General features: G+C 48.0%; 1 protein-coding gene across 1 annotated transcript in view; it reads left to right on the top strand.

Moving 5' to 3' along the window:
• The window catches only part of HACD2 (3-hydroxyacyl-CoA dehydratase 2), a 98,927-nt gene that overhangs the window by 5,866 nt on the left and 67,565 nt on the right, over positions 1 to 25,496 (top strand). Inside the window, exon 3 of the mRNA XM_002716611.5 lies at positions 13,959 to 13,977. Coding sequence (XP_002716657.1) covers positions 13,959 to 13,977 — 19 coding nt within the window. The remainder of the gene's footprint in view (positions 1 to 13,958; positions 13,978 to 25,496) is intronic.

Genomic DNA, 25,496 nt, shown 5'->3' with positions numbered 1-25,496 from the left:
GCTGGGCTTATCAGGAGGCAGGAGCTTTTTCTGGGTCTTCCACCTGGGTGCAGGGGCCCAAGCACTTGGGCCATCTTCTACTGCTTTCCCAGGCTATAGCAGAGAGCTGGATCGGAAGTAGAGCAGCTGGGACTCGAACCAGCACCCATATGGGATGTCGGCGCCACAGGTGGAGGCCTAGCCTATTAGGCCACAGCACTAGCTTTTTATAAAATGGTCATAATTCCTGGTATTTTTTTCTCTGCATATTCATCCAAGAATGTGTTGAGTATTTTTGATAGTTAATTTTCCAAGTTATCCCACAGGTAATATTTTAAATAAGTATAGAGGTACTTCAAAATGTTCTGGCTTTCAGTTTTGTTTTACCAAACAAACTTAGCTTAAATTCCATTTTCCATGAACTTTTTGAAGTTCCCACATACATATTTGGCTAACGAAGGGTGCTGTGGAGGTTGAGCCATTGCTGACAGGGAGTGGGAGAGCTCCCTGGCTGGATGATTACATTAGAGCTGTTGACCAGAGATGGCAGAAGCCTCAACTAACTTACCCATCAAGAAGGCTGTAAAGAAGCATATAGGACTTCCCGTGGAGTACAGGAATGGCCTTGAACCTGGACTGGAGGACCACAGGGGGCTCAGGAGTTCTGGCTCCATCTCTCATCTCTGCTCTCTGCTACTTTCTCCTGGAAGCTAGTTTTCTCAGTTTCTTAGTGCACTGGGCAGATAATAATGGTCAAAGTCCTGACTGTCACTCCTGCAAGTAAGAGAACAGGTGGTTGGAAACAAGGTCTTACTCCCTGTCCCACGTCCACAGTGAGGAGCCCTGCTGGTCCAGCTAAAGGCAGGTGCTCCTTCCTGAATCAAGTTCAGGTAGGCGGGAGCAAGGGCACGGTAACTGTGTAAGGGCTTGGAGAGCAGGGGCAGTTCTAGAAAGAGGGGCCCAAGATGGGAAGCCCAAGAAGTGTTTACTAAAGTACTCACAAGATGCAATACAATGAGGATTGTAATATGCGGGGTGATTTGTGAACTGACAAAAAAGTACAATGCTAGTAGGCAGTGTTGTGATCTGTAAATAATGTATGGTATCTTGAGTTGAATCTTGTGCAGTCCTGAGAGTTGACGTAGGTGGCCAAAATAGATTTTAAAACAAGTGTGCCATTCATGGATGAATAATACATGGTAGGCCCCATAGCGGAAAAGTGAATGAATTGCTGGTACATGTTCTGCTTGAATGAACCTTGGAAGCATGCTAAGTAAGAGTAGGCAGACCCAGGAAGTCACAAATGGACTGATTCCATTCACATGAGGTATCGAGGAGAGACGAGCCCATGGAGGCGGAGTAAGCAGGTCACTTGTTAGCAGGGACTTGGAAGGAAACATGTGACTGCACATGGTCACACCATTTCTTTTTTTTAATAATTAATGATTTTTTTAAAAAAAGATTTATTTATTATTTGAAAGGCAAAGTTACAGAGAAGCAGAGGCAGAGAGAGAGAGAGGTCTTCCACCCGCTAGTTCACTCCTCAAATGGCTACAATCGCCCAAGTTGGGCCAGTCTGAAGCCAGGAACCAGGAGCTTCTTCCTGGTCTCCTACGTGGGTGCAGGGGCCCAAGGACTTGGGCCGTCTTCTACTGCTTTCCCAGGCCACAGCAGAGAGCTGGATCGGAAGTAGAGCAGCTGGGACTTGAGCCAGCGCCCATATGGGATGCTGGCACTGCAGGCGGCGGCTTTACCCCTACACCACAGTGCTGGCCCCATACTACTTCTTTTCAAGGTGAGGAAAATGCTCTGGAAATACATAGTGGTGATAGCCGTACAGCCTTGTTAGCATACTACAAACCGCTGAATGGTGTATTTTAAAAGGGTGAATTTCACAATTTATGAATTATCTTTTTTTCTTTAAAGTGCCATTCATCTTTATTGATCTGTGGAGACATTTTAATTTCTTTACTCTTTCCATTCTTTTTGGAGGGACCCATGATATTCATTGATGAGGCAGACTGTCTTTCCAGCTTTGTTGAATAAAGATTTACAATTAGGAGGTTGATGCTACGTGGCAGTTAAAATCATTTCTGAGCGAATTTGCATTTTAAAGTTATCTTTAGTTAACCTAAGACCGCCGCAGTTAGAGCAAAGACGCTTCCACGTACCCAGGAGTGGCTTTGCCTCTGATGGACAGTGAGGGTCCGGACGGGTTGAGGTTTGTTTTGCGAAGACATTCGCTGCTGGGACAGAAACAGACCATCTTCAGCCTGTGTGCATCACTGCACCTCCCTGAACTGTCTCTGCTTCTGGGAATGCCCTAGGCACCACCACGCCTCCCATTCTCTGCAAGATCCTCCTCCTCCTGACAGCCCCTTATCTATAAAACAGAAACACCCAGTGTCTTTTCTCATCTCCCCCTAGAGCAGATGTAGGGCTGGGTCTGAAGTGGCAGAACTGGTTCTGGAGGGTGGTGAGGCAGAGCAGAGGAGCAGAGAGCCTTTGCCATGTCTTCTAGCCTCACCACCCCTTTCTCAGCCCATCTCTGTATTCTGATATCTGTCTCTTCCTCTTTTTTTTTTTTTTTTTTTTTTAAGATTTATTTGGAAGAGTAACAGAGAAAGGGGAAGAGACAGAGAGAGAAATAGATCTTCCATTGGCTGGTTCACTGTCCAAATGCCTGCAATGGACAGACTGAAGCCAGGAGCCTGGAGCTTCATCCAGGCCTCCCACATGGGTGGCAGGGGCCCAAGCACTTGGGCTATCTTCTGCTGCTTTCCTAGGCACATTAGCAGGGGGCTGGATTGGAAGCAGGGCAGATGGGACTCAAACCCACCCCCAGATACGGGACATCTGTGTTGCAGGCGTTGGCTGAACTCACTGCACAACGCCTGCCCCTCTGGTCTGAGTCTTCCTGCCTCACCTCCTAACTCTTTCCATCATGTAAGGAAACAGTCAGGAACCTGATTTTGGATTTTTCTCTGAGATACAGCAGGACCTCGAGAGCTTGCAGCGCCGTTAAGGAGGAGAGGGCCCTGTGTTTTCTCCCTGCCGGCTTTTTGTTATGGCTCAAATACTGTGGGGGCCGGAGGGCGGGGCTCCATGGAGATGCTCAGTGGATAGGCTGTGCTGTTGTTGCTAACAGCACATTCTAGGTTGAGTTTGCTTCTGTGAACTGCTCTGGGCAGGTAACCATCTGTAATGTTTCCCTGCCTTGTGGAAACATGGCCATTTCCTAGTAATACTTAGGCCTTAAAAAACAACTTTTGAAATACAAGCTAGGTGGACTTTGTAGCCTGCCTTTGTTCTGAAGATCCATTCTGAGAAAGCAGATCTCTAAGAGAGATCTCTGAGAAGCCTGCAGGGTGGAGATACTGAACCCAAACTAGAGTAACAAGAAATCCCAGAAAAACCAGTTTCAAACGCCATGTGAAAACAAGAAGTGGGGAAAGAACTGGGTATAATTCATCAGTGTCACAATGTTAGAAAGGAAGACAGAGTGTGTAGGAAACAGGAACCCACTCGCACAGACATCACCTCCTGGCAACTCGGGCGAATAGGAGCAAAGATGTGTGGTGTTCAGTGAGGTGAAAGGAGCTAATGACCGGACAAGAGTGTGCTGAGATTTTAAGCAAACTAAAAATATAGATGGCGCCAGCGCAGGGCAGAAAGGAGGCCACAGTGCAGACAAAGAGGTGAACCTGAAGATTTGAGACAGGCAGAAGTGCCCAGTCCCAGTCTCACATGCAATAGCTTGTAGTGCAGAAGCCACTGAGAGATGTTCAGAGCTCATCCTCTGAAATGTAAAAGAATGTCCAAAGTATGAAACACCAAGCACATCCGAGGGCCATGTGTTACTAGACTAGGTGCGTGACGAGCCAAACAGCTGAAAGGAATCGATAGAGGTATAGTGACACCAGTGTATCTAGAAATCCTATTGAGAGTATACATGCTGGAAAAGGTTGGAAGGCATAACTCTTAAAGAAGCAGAGAGAAAACGTGTAGCAAACTTTTCTGAACTGAAAGCCTGCCTCCAGGTGGCTGAGCGTGTGGAGTTCCATAGAGGAGCTCCTTGCCAAGAAGAAACTTCCTCCTCTTCCTGGGCATCTGTCTACTTGCGAAGTTTTTAAACTTAAACAAAGAAACAATTTCCAGCAGAAAAGAGATTAAAAAAAATTATATAGAGGAGACGAATTGCGGCCTTAGACTTTGAGGGAAAAAAAGCCCACCAGAAGCTGGGTGGGGAGGCACTGGGCTCCTAGGTAATGGACGCGCAATTTCTAGAGGTGGAGACATTTTGGAACCTCTTGCAAAAAGTCACGGAGCTTGCGGCCAGCGCTGTGGCACAGTGGGTTAAGCTACTGCTTGAGCTGCCTGCATCCTGTATTAAAGTCGCGGCTGCTCTGCTTCTGATCCAGCTCCCTGCTAACATGCCTGGGAAAGCCATGGAAGATGGCCCAAGTGCTTGGTCCCCTGCTACCCATGTGGGAGACCTGGACAGGGTTCCTATCTCCTGGCTTCAGATCAGCCCAGCTCCGGCTGTTGCGGCCATTTGGGGAGTGAACTGGTGGATGGAAGACCTCTCGCTCTCTGTTTCTCTCTCTCTCCCCCACCTTCACCCCATCACTGTGCCTTTCACACAAATAAATATTTTTTTAAAAAATAAAACTTTTCACAAAGCTCTCTCAGGTTCCATTACTTTTTTTGTTTTGTTTTGTTTTTTAAGATGTATAAATATATGAAAGACAGATAAGAAGCAGCTGGGACTCAAACCCAGGCAATCGGGTATGGGGTGCCAGTGTGGCAAGCAGTGACTTCGCCTGTTACACCCCAGCATTGGGAAAAGATACTTAACTGTTATATGAGTAAATAAAACGAGTCAAGTCTGCAGGCTAGCGCTGTCCAGTGTAGCATCCAGCAGTGATTACGCTGCAAATCGGTGCTATTCCACACAGCAGCCACTAAGTCACAGGTAGCTGTTGTGTCCTTGAAGTATAGTTGGTGGGCCTGAAAAACTGAGTTTTAAATTCTACTTACTTTTAGTTTAAATAGGCACATATCCTCTCTGTACTGTAGCAGGATAATTTCGGACCATGTTGTAGATTTGCAAGGTGTGCACACGGGATTTCCTAGGCTGTTTCAGGTCTTTCCAGAGTAGAATGACGACAGAGGAAGGTAAGCAAAGGAAGACAAACATAGCAATGTAAAGTGCCTGTCACTGCAGAGGAGAGGAAGTACATGGATGTTTTCTGATTAGGAAAATCAGTGGATAAAAGCAAAGCTGCAGCTATTGGAAAAGGTGTGGGAGGGTCCATGTCACTGTAATTGGTGCTTCCCTCTGGGTGAGAGAAATAGGACAGATTTTGAAATCCACACTTAGTGTTTCGTAATACATATTATCCATAAACTATTTGAAGAACCATCATATACATAGATTTCAAATTTTTTTATACCAAAATTATCTTTTAATTCCACTGTCCACAGATTTTTGTAGGTATCCTTATATACTACTGACTTGAATCTTTTATATATACATTTATATATTGTGTATATATATGTATACTTACACATAAAAAATGGAAGTATGTATGTATAATGTGTTAGAAAACAACAGATGAATAAGGGAAATAAGAGTTAAAAGGTTTATTTGGACAAGAAAGAAAATGAGCAGCCCAGGAAGTTTATCTTTTGATTTAAAAGAGAAGTACAGAATTTTATGTCTGCTTTACGAATCCTGTTAAGAGCAAATGATGAGCAGTGGCAAATCTATATGAGGATCTGTAAGTCTGTCGGAAAACAGCCCCAAATTCATTGTTCCTAACAATTCTGCAGATGGACTGATTAAATTTATAAAAATCAAAAGTTGTGATGATGGTGATTACTGGTTTTAAAAAGAAAAAAATCAATCTGCCAGTCCATTGCCCATAAGGGACCCACTTATATTTGCTAAGGAACGGATCGGCCTGCCATGGCCAGGCATCAGGAAGAGCTGTACTGCCCAGACACAGCATAAGATAAAGTCGATGCCGGAGCAAAAGCCAGAGAGAAATGCTCAGAGTTCCCAATGTGGCATGCAGCAGGCCTGTGGGACACGTGTTCCTGGGATCAGGTGATGAGCGAGTGCTTATTTGAATACGGAAGCAATAGGTGCAGAAGCTGACAGAAGTGCTGTAGAAGTGAAAACAGACTTGTACTCACTGGTGTCACAGGACATGTAGAAACACTGGAGACAGGAAGTACAGCCACTGAGTCTTGGCTGTGCGTTCATTAGCCATGTCATCTCACGAGGCCTCGGCGCGTTGGTAGCAGTACATTGGACTAGAGGACCACAAATGTCCTTTCCAGTTTGAAGTTCTGCTATCAGAATATGAAAGTTAAGCAGGTAATGAATTAGTAAATCATAGAGTTGAATACAGCAAGTAAGCTGAAATTAAGTGACAGAGAAAATAATGGTAATTAAGGAAATTTCACTTATTTCCTCCTTATAATCAATGGCTATAAGAGACTTTTGGAAACATGTCTGACATCTCTGAAGAAGCTCAATAAATAGCTCTCTTTTTCTTGCTGAGTTTTGAATGTTGAGAAACAACTCGGAGGCAGGCATTTGGCACAGTGGTGATGACGCTGCTAGGTCACCCGCATTCCATACCGGAGCACTTGGGTTCGAGTCTTGCACTGCTTCCGAATGAGCTTCCTACTAATGTGTGCAACTCGGAGGCGGCAGGTGAAGGCTCAAGCATTTGGGTCCTTGCCACCCGTGTAGGAAACCCAGATTGATTTCTAGGCTCCTGGCTTTGGCCTGTACCAGCCCTAGCTGTTGCAGACATTTGGGGCTGAATCAGTGGATGGAAGGTGCCTCTGTGTGTCTGTGTTTGTCTGTATATCTCTCTACCTTTTAAATAAATAAGTAAACGTTTAAAAATAAGTGAGTTACAATAAGAATCCTAAAAATCACCTATGTTAGTGATCAAGGCTGAACCGGAGGGCCTGCTCAGTGGGTTTGCCGACTGGCCCCCAGCACTGATTGCCCACCCACCCGGTCTGAGGCATCAGCAGCCAGGGCAGCACTCAAAAGACTGCAAGAATTTGGGCAGTTTCTTTAATTTCTTTAAGTGGTTGTTAGGATGCTGCTGGACTGAGCATGCTCCATTGGTCCTTCCATATATACCATTCAGCTAGGTTGTCTTTCCTTTCCTAGAGTGAAGAAATTAAAGGGCTGGGAGAGTCCAATAATAACTGGTAGAAGTTCATCACTATGGAAATTGAGGGGAGGGGAAAGATGTTGCTTTCTAATACTAAGTGCTCCGTGTTCGTTGTAGAAAAGCCCCAGATAAGCATCAGTCGGTGTAACTCGCCTCAGTTCTGGACCCTTCCACAGCAAGATAACGCAGACTCACCTGGTGGAACTACTCAGCTCAGGAATTTTGTCTTCCCTGAAAAATCTTCCTAGTTCTTGAGGCTGGACCCATAGTTACATCTGTACACACGGACTCTGCTTCTGATTCCACCGCTGGCTGATCCAAGGGTGCATACTGACCCAAAGTGAACTTGTGAACCATTTTTTCCCACAAATGTTGGCATTTTGTGGGTTGCCTTTTTATTTGAGAGAGAGAGAAGGAGGGAGGTAGAGATCTCTCATTCACCGGTTCACTCTCCAAATACTCGGGACCCAGGAACTCAATCCGGGTCTCCCTTGTGGGTGGCAAAGACCCAGCTACTTAGCCATCACTTACTGCTTCCGGGCATGCACGTTAGCAGGGATCTAGAGCTGGGAGTGGAGCACGGACTCCAGCCCAGGCACCCCAATATAGGATGCAGGCAACCAGGAGTGGTCCTAACCACTGCCCCAAACGTTTACCCCGAATTTGGAATTTTGAATTCAAAGACAGAGGTGGAGAATCTCTGTCTGAGTCACATTAAATCCACCGACTGCAGTTGAGTCTCCAAAGCTCTTGTGTTTCTAGTCTTCCTGAGACTTGGTAAACTCCTTGTGGGGCTTTGTTGTTGCTTTACTTTGGATTAAAAATGAAATCAAACGGAATTGTTGGTAACTTAAAAAATAATTTGCATAGTTCAATTCTTGGAAGATTTTAATTTTTTTTAAGATTTATTCATGTGTTTTAAAGGCAGAGCAACAAGGCGGGTGAGACACAGAGAAAGAGATCAATCTTTCATCTACTGGTTCACTCCCCAGATGCCCACAACAGCCAGGGTAGGCCAGGCAGAAGCCAGGAGCCAAGAGCTCCATCTGGGTCTCCCACGTGGGTGGCAAGAACACAAGAACGTGGGCCATCTTCTGCTGCTTTCCCAGTAGCGTTACCAGCAGGCTGGATCGGAAGCATGGTGTAGCTGAGACACACCAGGCGCTCTGATGTGGGATGCGGGCAGCCCACGCAGTGACTTACCCTGCTGTACCGCAACTGCCGCCCCTCAGGAGCATCTTCCAAAAGATGTTTCCAAGTAAGCTGTTATGCAAGATGGCATTTGATATGGAAGTTAAATTTTAAATGTGAAAGCAGTTTATTGCCAGTTGATGGAAATGGAAAGAGCTCAAGAAGAGGAGGAGTTCAGGCTGTGGATTTTCAGGGGATTTTGATGGGCACATGACCTCTACATTTCTCCTGCTGAGCTGTGCTGCTTCTGGCCCAGTGATTCTCCGTGGATCTCCATAAGAATCGTGACTCTCAGCCGGTGTCTCAGCTCACTGGGCTAGTCCTCCACCTGCGGTGCCAGTACTCCAGGTTCTAGTCCCCACTGGGGCACCGGATTCTGTCCTGGTTGCTCCTCTTCCAGTCCAGCTCTCTGCTGTGGCCCGGGAGGGCAGTGGAGGATGGCCCAAGTGCTTGGAGACCAGGAGAAGCACCTGGCTCCTGGCTTCGGATCGGCACAGCATGGTAGACCAGGAGAAGCACCTGGCTCCTGGCTTCGGATCAGCACAGTGTGCCAGCTGTAGCAGCCATTTGTGGGGTGAACCAACGGAAAAGGAAGACCTTTCTCTCTGTCTCTCTCTCTGACTGTCTAACTCCGCCTGTCAAAAAAAAAAAAAAAACCCAAAAAAACTGTGACTCTCGTTGGAGTGCATTTTGGAAACTTGCAAGTGTATTCTGATCGTCATAGTGCCTGAGATGCTACCGGCTAGACGTCCTACAAAGTGTGAGGCTGTCTAGCTCAGGGAGACTCACTCTACGTTCCTGGGACTTCTCTCTCTCCCTAGGCCAGCCTCTACAGATAGAAAACTGCAAGATGGTTTTTTGTGTATATAAATACTGAAAAACTCGTCATGACAGCTTCAATACAAAGCTTCTCAGAAGGAAGTTTCTTTCCCGCTTAGTAGTGAGAGAGAGCTCCCACCTGCAGCTCACTCCCCAGATGCCCCACAGATCGAGGGCTGGGCCAGGACTGAAGCCAGAGGTAGAAATTCAATCCAGATCTCCTAGGGACCCAGTCGCTTGATCCGTAGCCAGTGCCTCCTAAGGTCTGCAAGAGTAGGAAGTTGGAGCCAAAAGCCAGAACTGGGTTCAAACTCAGGCATTCAGATGTGGGATGTAGGTGTCTTAGCTACTAGGCCAAATGCCCACCCCTATTTTAATTTTCTGTTGTTGTATAACAAAAGATCACAGATTTAACAGCTTCAAACAGTTAGCCAAGTTGGGCTTGGCTAGGTTCTCTGCTCAGGGTCTCATCAGACCAAAATCAAAGTATCAGCCAGGCTGACCAGTGTCTTATCTGGTCAAGAATCTGCTTCCAAACTCATTCAGGTTATTGTCAGCTGGGGTCACTTCCAGCTCCCAGGGACTGCTGTGTAGGCCTTGCACATGGCTCCTTCCGGCCTCAAAGCCAGCAATGGTGTGGCGAATCCTCTTGTCCTTTAAGTATTTCTGACTTCCCTTCTGCTACCATCCAGAGAAAAGTGCTTGTAAAGATTTTGCATGGTTGGGTCAGATCAACCCACGTAATATCTGTACCTTAGAATCAGTTGACTTGGGCCTTTAATTACAGCACAGTACCTAGATTAGTGTTTGATATAATAGCCGAGGAACTGGGAGATCATCTTTAGAATTCTGCCTGCTATCACCATTGTGGGTAGGGAAGCTTAAGTGACATAAAGATATTGCCTCAAAATAATTAAGTAATTTATCCACTTGCCCATTCTGCTCTGTAAAAAAGCATTTCCGGCTTGTGTATTTAGTTGAAAAGGATTTCAGTGCAGTAATGTTTATTGCCACAAAAGCAATGAAACTGATTGAAAATATATACCAGTTGGAGATTTCTGTTCAGACTTTAATTATTAAATTAGTGGAGACGCTTGAAATGTGAGATCTCATTAGATTTCATATAGATTAGTAATATTTCATACTATTGCCCCATAGGTGCGTGTGCTTGTGCACATGCACTTGTGTAATGAAATCTAGATTGTGAAATGGAAATTTTACTTTGGGAGAGCCACAGTTTTTTGTCTTGTCCTAAAAGAGTATTGAATCTATTATGCAAACTGCTGCCTCTTTCACTACTGTTTGTGTGTGTCTGCGTGTCTAATCCATCTGCTGTTCTTTGTTGCTCCATTTAAAGCACATGATCCCTCAAGAGACGTGTGAAGCCCAGAGGTTAAGGTACCCGCATCCCATGTCGAACTGCCAGGGTTCAGTGGAACTGAATGGAATTCTGTGGAACTGAGGAGTGAGCCACCAGATATGAGACTTCCTCTTTCTCTCTCTCTCAAATTTTTTAAAAGATTTATTTATTTATTTTTACAGGCAGATTTAGACAATGAGAGAGAGAGACAGAAAGGTCTTCCTTTCCGTTGGTTCACCCCCCAAATGGCTGCTACGGCCGGCGCGCTGCACCGATCCGATGCCAGGAGCCAGGTGCTTCTCCTGGTTTCCCATGGGGTGCAGGGCCCAAGCACTTGGGCCATCCTCCACTGCACTCCTGGGCCACAGCAGAGAGCTGGACTGGAAGAGGAGCAACCGGGACAGAATCCGGCACCCTGACCGGGACTAGAACCCTGGGTGCCAGCTCCGTAGGCGGAGGATTAGCCAATTGAGCGCGGCGCCGGCCTTATTTTTTTATTTTAAAGGAGAGTATGGCCTTCCAGGTCTTTTCACAGACTGCACATACATTGTATGTCTCCTCAGGATTTCAAGACAGAAGGATAGGTTTTCTGTGACATTTTCTTCCTACCCCATCCATGACTTAACTTGGGAGATTATTTTGATGGCACACTTTATAAATAAGTGAGACCTAACTCATCAGAGATCATTTTGTGTGGCTTCTGTTGGTCTACATTGACAGTTACTTCTCTTGGTGTATTATTCCCACTTCAGGTCCATTACTACTTAATAATACTATTTTTTTCTAGTGTTGGTCTTTATCTCTGCTTTTTTTTATTTTTCTGGTACTTATTCAGATGAGATTCTGGTATTTCCTTATTTGTAAATCCAAAATTATTCCTCATAAACTGGTACATATGTCTGCTTGCTTCTTTATGTTCCCACACACATATTGAAATAGGCTTTTTAAATAAATTATTTTTTATTTCTTGTTTACATGTCAATTAGGACAGTGTAAATAGCTTATATTATCTATGAATTTCATTTCAGAATGGTAAAAGGGGCATTGTAAAATGTGTATGATCAAAAAGGGCTAGTATGGGGCGAGCATTGTGGCACAGTGGGTTAAGCTGCCACTTAAGCTGCCACTTGGGACACTTGTATCCCGTACTGGAGTGCCAGGGTTCAAGTCCCACCTCTACTTCTGATCCAGCTTCCTAGTGATGTGCACTCTGAAAGGCAGCACTTGATGGCTCAAGTACTTGGGTCCCTGCCACCCATGTGGGAGATGCAGATGGAGTTCTGGACTCCTGGCTTTGGCCTGACCCAACCCTGCCCTGGCTGTTGTAGGTGTGCGGGGAGTGAACAAGCAGATGGAAGATGTTTCTCTCTCTCTCTCTCTCTCTCTCTCTCTCTCTTTGCCCCTCTGACTTTGAAATAAATTAATGTTTTGAAGGTAGTCTGGTAGACCTGAGACGCCCTGTCCTATCACACAGAGGTGATAAGCCCTGGATTGCTGTAAGTCATTTCCTGCAGTGTGCCCTTGACAGTCGGCAGCCTGGGTGCCTTGCGCAGAACATGGCAGGAGGAGGAGTTCTGTCTAGGCCTGTCCTGTGTCCTCATGTCTAAAGGAAGCTCTTTATTGACCTCTTTCATTTCTCATTTTAATCTAGGGGTATCTTTTACTTTTCCTCAAAGTGAATAGTCACACATTTGAGGTTCTTAGCAGTATTTTCTTTTGAAAAACATGGTAATATTTGCAGTGTAGCAATTCTTTGGTTCTCTTATCAGTGACCAACAAATTTGAGCAGCTTGGTTTTTAATCTAAGACCCCTCCCCCAATAAAAACAGAATTAGTGAAATGCTTTTTATAATTTTTTAATTTATTTTTAAATTTTTTTTGACAGGCAGAGTGGCCAGTGAGAGAGAGAGAGACAGAGAGAAAGGTCTTCCTTTGCCGTTGGTTCACCCTCCAATGGCCGCCGTGGCCAGTGTGCTGCGGCCGGCACACCACACTGATCCGAAGCCAGGAGCCAGGTGCTTTTCCTGGTCTCCCATGCGAGTGCAGGGCCCAAGGACTTGGGCCATCCTCCACTGCCCTCCCGGGCCACAGCAGAGAGCTGAACTGGAAGAGGAGCGACTGGGACAGAATCCGGCGCCCTGACCGGGACTAGAACCCTGGGTGCCAGCTCCACAGGTGGAGGATTAGCCTAGTGAGCCGCGGCGCCGGCCCAGTGAAATACTTTTTGAGCAGTCTTTTAGATAAGCTAGGTCTTGTCAAGTTCTGGACTCTAGATCTTTTATAACTAGTGTACAGTGGAATCATAGCTTAGGAAAGGCTGTAGAGTAGGAACAGAACCAGGGTTCTTGTTCATAGCCATCATTTACTGCCTTGGGCAAGCCTTGCAGCGTCTCTGAGCCTTGGTTTTTTCATCTGCTGGTACCGATGTCTGTTCTTGTCTGTTCTGCCAATCTGCCAGGATTGTTGTTAACATCAGTCAGTACAACGACTGCTAGAGAATCGCACCAAAAATTCTCACATGTGGTACGACAGCTGTTAGGCTCTGTCTTCTTAGAAAAGCTTTGGTCATGAAATTAACCTTGTAGATGACTTCAGATCACTTTCCCTGCACCATCAGCGTTAGACAGTGCTGTCAGCCTCTGAAGGATGAGCAGGGAGAGTGTTCAGAAGACCCTGAGAGGACGGCCAGGGAGGAGGTGGAGGTGGCGGTCTCACTCGCGGCCTGGGAATAAGGTTGGGAAAGACAGGGCCCAAGAGCATGGCAGGACTTGGACACAAGTTAGACCTGGGGAAGAGGGAAGGAAAGACCACTGAACCCCAGAGGCTGGGAGGTGGTGAGAGCTGTGGCAGGCGGGAAGGAAGGGCGGGCGTGCTTCCCTTTGAGGCAGCCATGTTGGAGCTACTGCTGCTGCACCTAGATGGAGATGTCCCAGGGCACTGAGGAACGTGGGCCTGGAGCTCGGAGACACAGGGAACACTCTGCAGTGCGGTCCCTGACTGAGGCAAGATGAGCGCTGCGGGTGGAGCCTTGTGCACTGCAGGCGCCGCCCGAGGCTGCTCTGACCCATGTTCCTTCGTCTCTGGCAGTCGTGTTCTGCAGGCTGGGGGACGTGGGAGCTGTTGTTGAGTTAGCGCATTCGCGAATTTGTGGTACACCTGATGAACCGAGGTGAAGACTAATGTCTCTTAGGAAATCTCCCAAAGATACACAAACTAAAAATGAACAAACAAGACACTGAACAAGAATTTACATTTTGTTCCACAGCCTGGAATGTTTATTTTCCAAACTCAGTACTGCTAGCGGACACTGTTCCATACGTAACTGAAAGACTTGTTTATATGAGTAAAACTGTAATATTATTGATCCTTACTAATTCTCCTCTTCCCTCTCTTTTTCTCTCTAGATTTTACATTGTGCTATAGGTAAGTGTGGGATTTTCTCCCTAATATATATAGTGGGTTCTGCTTTTTTTTTTTTTTTCGTAAAATGATGGGTTTGATTTGATTCTTATTAAATATTGAAAAACCAAGCCATTTAATTATGATAAATAAAATTGTTCAAACTGGAGTGGCTTTTGGTTTCTAAAGTCGTAGATACCATTTAGTGTTCTCCCTAGACCTGTTATTAAGCATCACAGCTGTTTTGCTCTGTTTAAAAGAGGTGCCATCCACCTTCTGGATACAAGGGTGATCAAGCGACCCGAGCGTCTTTCTCGGTGCTGGTGCTGGCGTGTACGGGGAAGGCTCCCCTGTGGTTGTTGAAGGGGTACGTGCTCTCTCCTGAGCCTTCAGATGGGAGTGCTGTGTTGTCGCCCACCTCCCAGATGAATCTTGTATGTCTCTAAGCAGGATGGAAGTGTATAGTGGGTTGTCCCCTTGTAAGGAGTTTCAACCAAAAGCAGAGACGATGAAGTTTTCTCTTTGTGAGGACAGGAGAGTCCGTATTTTGCTCTGGACCCGAGGCGTAGTTTCTGGTCTGGGGTGACTGAAGCCCACTGATTAAACACAAATCCGTTTGGAGAAGTTGATGGCTCGCAGGGAGCAAGCCGCTCGTGCCTGCTGTCCATTGGAGGTGATACTCACCAAAGGGCTGAATCCCAACTGCACGGCCAGGGCAGTTCAGGCCACAGCTAAAGCGGTACTTGTGTCCATTCAGGGCTTTGGGCTTGGCACCCGGGACCTCAGAGGAGAGCAGGCTTAGGGTTTCCAAGCACACACAGGTGGCGACCCTGCAAGCGGTCCACCTTGGGTCTTGCGGAGGTGGCCGTGCAGGCCCCTGTGCTGCTGCGCGCTGGGTGTATCCGGCGCGCTCCCCACTTCCGGTATCTTTACCTCGCTTTGTTGAGATGCGAGTCCGTCGTAAGCGAGGAGCACCTACTCCATGGACCGAGAGGCTCAGGAACGACAAACATTTCTTCCTCCCCGCCCTGGAGGCTGGGAAGTGGGAAGTCCAAGCCCACGGCGCCCGCAGATTCAGTGTCATCCCTCGTGGACGGCGCTTCCCGCCGGTCCTGATCCCCTCCTGGGGACCCCACTGGTTGGGACCGTCGGGTTGGGGGCTGGGTTTCAACACGAGACGGACGTTCGTGGGGACGCGGGCATTCTCACCATAGCGCCGAGCGATTGCTGTTTTTGTGAATATCTAGTTGTATTTGAATGCCCCAGATCCCTTTGTCTCAGAACGTGCTCCTCAACCCCTTTATTAAATTTCTATCCCTGGAAATAAGGTTTCCGACAGGTATATTTCTTCCTTCACATCAGGAATGTCACTGGACGCCCAGCGAGCCTGGGTGCTGTGTACAGTGCTGGGCAGTGGGCGCAGAGGTGACGGGCTCAGATGCGGGCTTAGGAAACCTCAGCGAGGGGCCACCCCTCTGAGGCTCCCTGGCGCAAAGCACCTTGGGGACTGGCACCCACTGCACGCCCTGCTCGGGGCTGCGGGCAGGTTTGCATCCCCAGAACCCGACGCACAGGAGATGCTTGGAAGATCCCATCTCCTCCAGGGCCTTGCCCTGTCCCTGGTTCTCCCTGTCCTGGGTCAGCACCCGCTGCCCTCTGCCTTTGCCTTCTCAGCTCAGAGTACCCAGAGCACCCCACGTTGACAAGGTCTGCCCCACCTCCCCCTCAGCGCGATTCCTCTCCGTCCTTGCCCCAGACCAGCAGGGGATTCTCTCCCCTTCCCCGTTCCCATTTGCACCTGTTCTGTCCGAGCGGTTGGGCTTAACCCCCTTGCCCCGTGAAAACTGCCCTGTGGTCTAAAGCCAGCAAGTTTCTACTGACTGCCAAGGCACCCCTGGAACTTCCCCGAGCCCTCAGCTGTGCTGGGTGCCCTGAGGACCCCCTCCTGGACATCCTGCTGCTTTCCATGGCGTCGCCCTGAGTGCCCCCTTGTCATCTCTGGCTCTTTCCTTTCTCCTCTTGACCTGTAATCGTGGACAGCCCCAGGGTTCTGTGCCAGCGGCTGCCCTTCTGACTGAACAGGCCTCTGTGGGCGGCGTCTTCAGTTCTCATGGAATGAGGCGCTTACCATACCTGCTTCCCTGATTTCAGGCCACACGTGCACCCAGACCCCAGACTCAGCCACGCGCATCCCGATACCTGTTCCGGGAAGCTCACAGGCCCCTCCTCAGAAGGACCCAGTCCCACCCTGGCTCTGCCTCCCCTACTTGCTCTGTGAGGGGTGCCACCAGCCCCCCGTCACAGCCATTGAGGGCCTGTCCCTTACGTTACCTGCAGCCGAGTGGTCACCAGATATTCCTCAGCTTGGCTTGCCCGCGGTGTGCCTCATCCGGAGTCCCACTGGGTCTGCCTGAGCTGGGCTTACAGTGTTAACAGCATCACCACTCGTTAGCTGTTTACCACGTTCCAGCGCTGTGCATCCATTGTCGCATGTACTTCCCATTCTGCAGCTGGCAAGACTGAGGCTAGGAAGTGTCCTAGCTCTCCTCACCACAGACAGATGTCTCAAGTAGTTCTCTGGTCATCAGCTTGATTGAACCATTCCACAGTGGGCACACATTGCAAAACATGTTGCCTACCATAAATATGTATCGTTAAATTTATAACGATAAGTATATATATATAAATATAATGATCAATTAATAAAAAAGAAAAAGTTTTTGTAAGCCCTGGGGCCTGAGTTGGAGCCGGGGCTGTGTGGCTCTAGGCCTGCGGTCCACACTGGCCCTGAGGGCTTCCGGGAGGGGATCGTTCTCAGTGGTCTCCTCCCTGCTTACAGTGCATCCTGGTTGTCCAGGCTCCACTTTCCTTGTGACCTGGACCCTGCCCGCCTCTCCAGTCTGCCCTGTGCCCACCTGTGCCTCAGCCGCTCTGCTGCCTGCCCCTCCAGCAGGCCCCTTCTCTGCTGCTTTCCCCGTGGCCTCCCTGCTACCCTCCGGCTGTCCTCTCGCCCTGGCCCACCACAACCCTCACCCTTCTGGCCACATAGCCTTCCGTGTGGCCGGGCACCGTGGCCTGCAGCTCCCAGTGCTTGTGGTATGCAGCCCCTAGCAGGAGTTGGTATGCCGTCACGACCTTAGCACGTTCTGGTGGAAATTTCCAAAATTGTCCAGACCACTTTCAGTTCCTTGAGAGAACCGATGCTAGCGGCAGTAAACAGGCTGACTCCAGCGTGAGCCACACGGCCACGCGTCACGCTTTCACTCTGATCACTCCGGTTTATTTTTGGAACAGTGGTTTATTTTCCTGTGGCATCCTGCACATCTCACTAAAACAGCTGGGCCTCTTAGATATGCATCTGGGAGCCATGGGCTACCTGCCGTGTGCATCTTAGCCAGGGACAAGTTAGGGACCTTGGTCAGACTTGCTTGCCCCAGCTGCGGGCCTTCTAGGCGGAGCACAACTTTTGCACACTTTATTTCTCCCTCGGAGCTGAGGACACCTGCTGCGTAGGGTCCCTGGGACAGTTCAGTGGCACAGTGCATGAAAACCTCTTAGAGTACGGTCTGCCACGTGCCCCTGTTGGAAACTGCCAATAACACGGCAGCTGTTGGTGTTCAGTTCAAGCGACATGATGCTGGGCAGGATCAAAGTTCTGCTCTGCCTCTAATGTCCAGCGAGGAACCTTGACCTTCTTATTTGCCTTCAATTAGAATCTTTGTAAGTGAGGGCTTTGGAGCCATTTGTTCACAGCAGGGGTTGGAGTTGGCCAAAATGGCCTCCAGCAGCAGGAAGCCAAAACTCCACTTGAGGGGCTCATTTCTTGCAGGAAGTCAAGCCTTTTGTTCTTTTAAATGAGTTCCCGCCTCCAACTTCTTAAGCAGATGGTTGGCTCTCCATTGTATCACAGGGACTGGGTTCCGCAAGTGCTGTGGTTGTGGCCCTGATGGAAGATTTACTTAGTGTTTTTTATGTTAGAAGTGAGACTTTTCTTAAAGAGAACAGTAGAAACCCACCTGGAGATGTGTCTTTCTCAAGACTGCCAAGAGAGTTGATTCCCTTATTCATGCAGTCCGCGTCGTGTTGGAAGGAGTGGCATCTTCTCTGGGCGGCATTGTCGTGAAGGTTGGCTCGTGGACGAGCCCTAGGGGACGGGGCGTGGTGTGATTGGAGCGACTGGAGCTGTCTCTGGTAAGATGTGAGAGGTTGTGCCTTTAGTGGCATTTCGCATCAGAAGTCAGACTGTCAGTATAAATAACCGGGGAAGCTTGCTTTTGATTGAAAGCTGTGGAACAGATGTCGAATAGGAGCTAGCCCAGAGGGAATTATGTCTAAAATTGAAAATTAGCATTTTGATTTCATTGGCAGGTGGGGACCTTTGGTTTGGATATCCTGGGCTTACAGTTCCAAATGTTTGCTGTGTTTGCAGGCTTGCACTCCTCTACCAGACTGATGCCCCCTTTTATTAATATCTTCCTGAAGTCAATTTCAGTAAAGCTCCTAGGTACCTTGACATTGGCTCACAGTGTGCAGCCCCGAGCTGATGTGACGGTGCACGGTGGCAGGCGGAGTTGGAAGGGCTGCTGCACAGCCCCCTCCTCCTCCCTGCCACCAGAGGGAGTCCACTGAGTCCACTGTGGGGGGTCAGACTCAGCAGTTGCTCCCACTGCCATGCTGCAAAGAACCGCCATCCCTTGCCATTGAAAGCAGACACAGGACACTCTGCGTTTTGGCAGCAGAGCATCCTGGCAGGAAGGGGAGAATTCCTCTAGGTCTCTCTCACCTGGAATTCTGTTTTCACACCTGTACCCAGCCTGCAGTGGGACAAGGGGGCCCAAAAACCATACTGCTTTCTTTGGTTCCACGTAGCTTAGCTGACTGCTTAAAAATGAACTTAACCAAATTGTAAGGGAAAGGGGAGGGGATCTTAACCTAAAATACGAACTGTATGAAACTTGCCACACTCCCAGAGGCCAGGCTGTGGATTCTAGGCTCTAACTCCCTTTTCATTATTGGGAGCTGGCACAGTGTCAGCCGTGCCTTGGGGATTTTCTGTAAGCCTCATGTTTACTGGGTCCCCTTCTTCCCCAACCCCATTTTTAAAAAAATATTTATTTGAAAGGCAGAGTGATGGAGAAGGAGAGGGAGGGAGGAAGGGAGAGGGGGAGAGAGAGAAAGAGATCGATCTTTGATTCACTGGTTCAGTCCCCAAATGGCTGAAATGGCCAGGGTTGGGCCAGACTAAAGCCAGGAACCTGACCTCCATCCGGGCCTCCCATGTGGGTGCAGAGGCCCAAGCACTGGGGCTCTCTTCTGCCTATTCCCAGACCCATCAGCAGGGAGCAGGATTGGAAGTAGAGCAGAGGCCTGTGTTGTGGTGCAGAAGGTTAAGTCAGGGCCTGCAACGCCAGCATCCCTTGTGAGTGCCGGTTTGAGTCCTGGTTGCTCCACTCTGATGCAGCTCCCTGCCAATGCACCCGGGGAGGCAGCAGAAGATGGCCCAAGTGCTTGGGCCCCTGCCACTCTTGTAGGAGACCCAGATAGAATTCCTGGCTCCTGCCTTTGGCTTGTCCCCACCCCAGCACTTGTGGCCATTTGGGGAGTAAACCAGTGGATGGGAGATCTTTCTGTCTCCACCTATGTCTGTGTCAGCTTTGCCTTTCAAATACATAAATATTTTTTAAAAATAAATAAAGTGGATGCTGATGTCGCAGGTGGTGGCTTAAGCCCTGGCACCACAGGGATGGCCCCCAACCCCATTTTACCCCCCCCATAAATATAAATAAAAGATGCTTTTTGCTCAGCCTCACACATTGCTTTGTGCTTGCGGGTGTTTGGTGTTGGTGATGGCAGGGGAAGTGGGAACATGGGGATAACTGCCCTGCAGGCCAGCCTGTCCCGCCCAGACTCCTAAGGCTCCGGCTGGGCAGCTGCCTGGGTGCAGAGCCCTGGATGGGGCATTACCATAGTGGCCTTTCCCTCCTTTGCAGTTCTGTCCTTGTCATTTATTCCAGCCCAGTTTGCCAGCATCCTGACACCAAAGCTCTGTATGATAACCACACTGACCATATTCATTCCTTAATCTGTCCCAGGTCAGTTAAGCCCTTCCAGCCGGCCTCGCTTAGCTTCCCCCACCTGGGCTGGAGCTCGCTGTTGCCCCCGATCAAGTTTTCCCTCCCCTGCAGAGAGAGAGAGAAGAGAAAGGACAGATGACATCTTCTGCTCCCGATGCACAAAGCTTCAGCGCCTGTTCTCTGAATAAACTTTCTTTTTCACACCTCTGTAATTTTGTACACACAGTTTCCTTTGCCAGGAACACCCCACTCACTGGGTGAGTTGTTCCTGCTCTGTGTGAATGTCCCGAGATGTAAGGGAGGAAGAGCGAGAGAGCGAGCATGCTCCTTGGCAGTCACGGCGCCCGAGGCGCATGTGTACCACCTGGCACCCGGCAGGCACTCAGCCAGCAGTCCCCAAGGATTGGGCAAAGCACCCCCGTGGGTTTCTGTGCCTAGTGGAGTTCAGAATGGAAAGCCATAAGGAGCGGCTCAGATGATGGCGTTGTTACCTCTGCTGTCCTCACAGGAGCAACTCCGGATCTCGTTTGAATGGAAGCCTCCAGCTTGCTGTGCAGCGCATCAGAGAGCAAGCCAGGGCAGCCCCTGCTGCAGGTGTCACTGAGGGTGTGCAGTCAGGCAGCTTCCCTCAGGGCTGTTTGTACATCTGGAAAACTAGGGTGTTGGACTTAGCTCTGTTCATCTCTAACATTCCTTACAGCCAGGTGTCCTGAGGTTCTAAAAACTGTGACCGTGTCACTTCACAGGTGAATGTTAGTGTATGAGGAGTGATATCCAAGGGTATGCCAGATGTCTGAGCGTGTCTGTGGGTGTCAGGAAACATCAGAAAGCAGAGCTGGGACAGAACACACATTTTCTGTAACATACACTTACCATCCATCATCACTAGATGGCGCCCTTGTGTCAGCAAGTCGATTTTCTTTTAGAAGTGACAGGACTTCTGGAGGACTTGGAGTGAAAGTACAGAATCAGTAGCTGAAACTGAGGCATGACCAAGTTGACAGAAGACAAATGCATGTTTTTCTGTCACTGTCTGCTGACTTGATTAATATTTGAGGTAAATAAAATCTGGAAATTTCTACATTGTCCTGAAGATTTGCTAATATTTCTTAAATGTAAGGTGTAGGATTTTTATAAAACTTAGCTCAGTTTGCTTAATGAGAAAGTGTGCTATGGTCAGAAGTTCTCTGCTCAGATGTTTCGTGTCAGTGTGAAATTAGTAAGCCTTCCACTTACTCTGTTTGTATTTTCATTTTTACTTACTTATTTGAGAGAGAGAGAGAAATCTGTCATCTACGGCTTCACTTCCCAAATGTTCGCGATGACTGGGGCTGGGCTCAGCTGAAGGCGGGAGCGGGGAACTCCAGCTGGGATTCCCTGTGGGGGTGGTGGGGACCCAAGTCCTGGAGCCATGGCCGGCTGCCTCCCGGTGTGTGCATCCTCAGAAGCCAGGTGTTGATCTCACACTTCAGTGTGGGGTGTGGGCGTCTTAATTGCTAGGCTGAGCACCTGCCCCAGACCTTCCACTTTTGTTCTTAGCTTCAGGGTTAAACCAACAAAGTCGGAAACTCCATCTAGTGACCAAATTGACTGGATTCTGTTGAACTAAAATGAAAGCTTGAGTCACCATTCAACCAAAGAATGCTTTGATTTATGACTCTTAGGCAGGAGTTGACTGGCTAAATAACGTGTTAATAAGGGAGCGAGAAAGCTTGGGAATAGTTACATGACAGTGATGTCTTGCTTTATACTTCTGTGCAGCTTTTTTGGAAGAGGATTTTTTTCTCTTAATTCATAGTTAATGCCCTTCCATAATTTATATAGATTTTGTTTTATTAGACCAGTTTTAGGTTCACAGCAAAACTGAGAGGAATCCACAGAGATATTCCACATGTCCGCTGCCCCCACATGTGCATAGCCTCCCTAATACCAAAGGGTGCCTTTGTTACTGTGGGTGAACCCACACTGACGCACCGCTCGTGCCAGAGGCCGTAGCTACTTGAGGGGTCAGTCTTGGTGTTGGACATTCCAGCGTTTGGACAGGCGTCGCAGGACATGTACACACCATCATAGGGTCATCGGAATGGCTTTGTTGTCCTGAAAATCCTCTGTGCTCTGGGAAACACTGACCTCCTCACTGTCCCCGTAGCTGGCCTTTTCCGACTGGCACCTGTCACTCAGTGACCGGCATGTAAGGCCCCTCCGTGTCTTTCTAGCGTGGAATAATGTCCCGCTGTCTGCATGTTCCACAAGTTACCGTGCACCCTTGCACCCTTGCATTCGCTTCGCAGTTTCGGCGGCTAGGGCTGCAGCCGCTGGGAACGTTGCTAGGACTTTTGTGTGGACAGGCTCTCAACTCTTCTGGATGAATACCCAAGGACTAAGAATATAGTTAGTTTTGTAAGAAGCTACCAGCCTTTCTAAGTGACTCTGCCCTTTCGTGTTCCCTCCTACCAGTGAATGGGAGTTTTCTGCCGCTCCACGTCCTCACCAGCACTTGGTGTTATCGGCTGTCTGTGTGTCTTTTTTTCTTTTTTTAAATATTTATTTATTTAAAAGAGTTAGAGAGGTAGAGACAGAGAGAAGTCTTCCATCTGCTGATTGACTCCCCAAATGGCTACAACGGCCAGAGCTGAGCCAATCTGAAGCCAGGAACCAGGAGCTTATTCTGGGACATCTTCTGCTGTTTTCCCAGGCACATGAGCAGAGACTTGGATGGGAAGTGGAGCAGTCGGAACTCAAACCAGCGCCTGTATGGATGCCGACACTGCAGGCCAGGGCTTTAACCCGCTGCGCCGCAGTACCATCCCATGTGTCTTTTTTAGTGAGGTGTCTTTTAAGGTCTTGAGCTCATCTTTAGATGTCTTCTACTACCAAGACTGGGCCGGGCGAAAATCAGGAGTCAGGAACTCCATCAGGGTCTCCCTTGTGGCAGGGGCCCAAGTATGTGAGCCGCCTTCTGCTGTCTTAGCAGGGAGCTGGTTGGAAGCAGAGAAGCAGGGCCTGGCACGGGCACTCCAGTATGGGATGCCGGCAAGCAGTGGCTTATCCCACTGCCCCACGGTGCTGGCCGGTGGCTTATCCCACTGCACTACGGTGCTGGCCCCTGCCCGTTCCTAATCAGGCTGTTTGTTTTCTTATTGTTGAGATTTCAGAATTCTTGGCATATCTGAAGGAACAACAGGCTTATTTTTTTTGTCAGATATGTCTTTTACAAATATTTTCTCACAAACTGAGGCTTGTCTTTTTATTTTCTTGATGGTATCTTTTGCAGAGCAGAAATTTTTTTCTTTTAATGAAATCCAACTTGTCAGTTATTTGGACTTTAGCCATTCTGATAGTTGTGTAGTGGGAAAATGTTCACTTCTGTAGCGTAAATCTTCTCATCTGCTTATTTGCAGTCTATATTTATTTTTGATAAGGTATCTGTTTAGATCTTGTGCCCATTTTTAAATTGGGTTGCTTGTTTACTTCTTGACATTCAAGAGTTCTTTCTGTTAGATACAAATCCTTTATCAGATACGTGTTTAGCAAATTTTTTTCCCAGTCTGTAGCCTGTTTTCTCCTTCTCTTAATAGTGTCTTTTATAAAACATGAGTTTTTAACTTTAATAAAGTACAACTTACACAGTTTTTTCTTTCTTGGATGATGTTTTTGGTCCTGCAAACTCATTACCAAACATAGGGGGTTTTTTCTGTGCTGTCGTCTAGAAGCTTTTTAGTTTTGCTGTTTGCAGATATGCCTGTAATCCATTTTGAGTTAATTTTTGCAAAAGATGCCAGGTCTTTGTCTGGGTTCATTTCTTTTTTTAAATTTATTTGAAAGGCATCGTGTCAGAGAGATAGACAGAGATCTTCATCTGCTGGTTCGCTCCCCAGATGGCAGCAGCAGCCAGCCAAAGCCAGGACACCAGAACTCCATCCAGGTATCCCACAGAGGTGGCAGGAGCCCAAGCACTTGAGCCATCTTCCATTGCTTTCCCAGGCACATTAGTGGAGAGCTGGATCAGAAGCTGAGCAGCCAGGACTCCAGCCTGTACTCTGATATGGAATGCCAGCATCGTAAGCAGCGGCTTAACCTGCTACTCCACAACACCAGCCCCTAGGTTCATTTTTTTTTTTACATACAGTCATTTATTTGCCCCAGCACCATCTGTTGAAAAAACTGTCTTTTCTCCTTTGTCTGGCGGGATTTTAAATCTTAAAATCCAATAATAAAAATTTTCCAATTTTGTTCTTTGTTTTGATATTGTTGAGGTCTATTGCCTTTCAGTATAATCTTTTTTTTTTTTTTAAGATTTATTTATTTGAAAGTCAGAGTTACACAGAGAGAAGGAGAGGCAGAGAGCAAGAGAGGCCTTCCATCCTTTGGTTCACTCCCCAATTGGCCGCAATGGTCAGAGCTGTGCCAATCCAAAGCCAGGAGCCAGGAGCTTCTTCCAAGTCTCCCACGTGGGTACAGGAGCCCAAGGACTTGGGCCATCTTTTCCATCTTCTACTGCTTTCCCAGGCAATAGCAGAGAGCCAGATCAGAAGTGGAACAGCCGGGGCTTGAACCAGTGCCCACATGGGATACCAGCATTGCAGATGGTGGCTTTACCCACTATGCCACAGCACAGGCCTCTCTGTAAAATATTTAGAATGAGTTTCTTAACATCTGCAAAGTAGCTTCTTGAGATTTTGATTGGGATTCTCTTGATGCTGTAGATCAAGTTGGGAAAAACTTACATAACAATAACATTGAGTCTTTCAGTCCAGAGACGTGGAATATCTTTTCATTTACTTCAATCTTCTTGATTTTGTTCATCATTATTTTCATAATTTTCCACATCCAAACCCTGTACTTTTGTTACATTTGTGGCTCAGTATTTTTTTAAGAAAGATTTATTTATTTATTTATTTATTTGAAAGGCAAAGTTACAGAGGCAGAGACACAGAGAGAGAGAGAGGTTTTCCATCTACTGGTTCACTCCCCAGATGGCAGCATCAGCTAGAGCTGTACTAATCCGAAGCCAGGAGCCAGGAGCTTCTTCCAGGTCTTCGACGGCAGGTACAGGGGCTCAAGTACTTGGACCATCTTCTACTGCTTTCCCAGGTCACAGCAGAGAGCTGGATCAGAAGTGGAACAGCTAGGACTCAAACCAGCGCCCATATGGGATGCTGGCACGGCAGGCAGTGGCTTTACCCACTACGCCACAGCGCTGTTCCTTCAGTATTTTTAATTTAGAATTATTGTAAGTGATATATATAGGGGCCAACACTGTGCCATAGTATGTTAAACCTCCACTTGTGGCACGGGCATCCCATATGGGCTCCAGTTCAAGTCCTGGCTGCTTCACTTTCCATCTAGCTCCCTGCTCTGGCCTGGGAAAGCAGTAGAAGATGGCCCAAGTGCTTGGGCCCGTGCACCTTCATGGGAGACCTGGAAGAAACTCCTGGCTCCTGGCTTTGGATCAGCCCAGCTCTGGCC

This window comes from Oryctolagus cuniculus, chromosome 4 (genome assembly GCF_964237555.1).
Source record: "Oryctolagus cuniculus chromosome 4, mOryCun1.1, whole genome shotgun sequence".
Classification (NCBI taxonomy): Eukaryota; Metazoa; Chordata; class Mammalia; order Lagomorpha; family Leporidae; genus Oryctolagus; species Oryctolagus cuniculus.
This window is presented reverse-complemented; position numbering and strand designations above follow the sequence as displayed.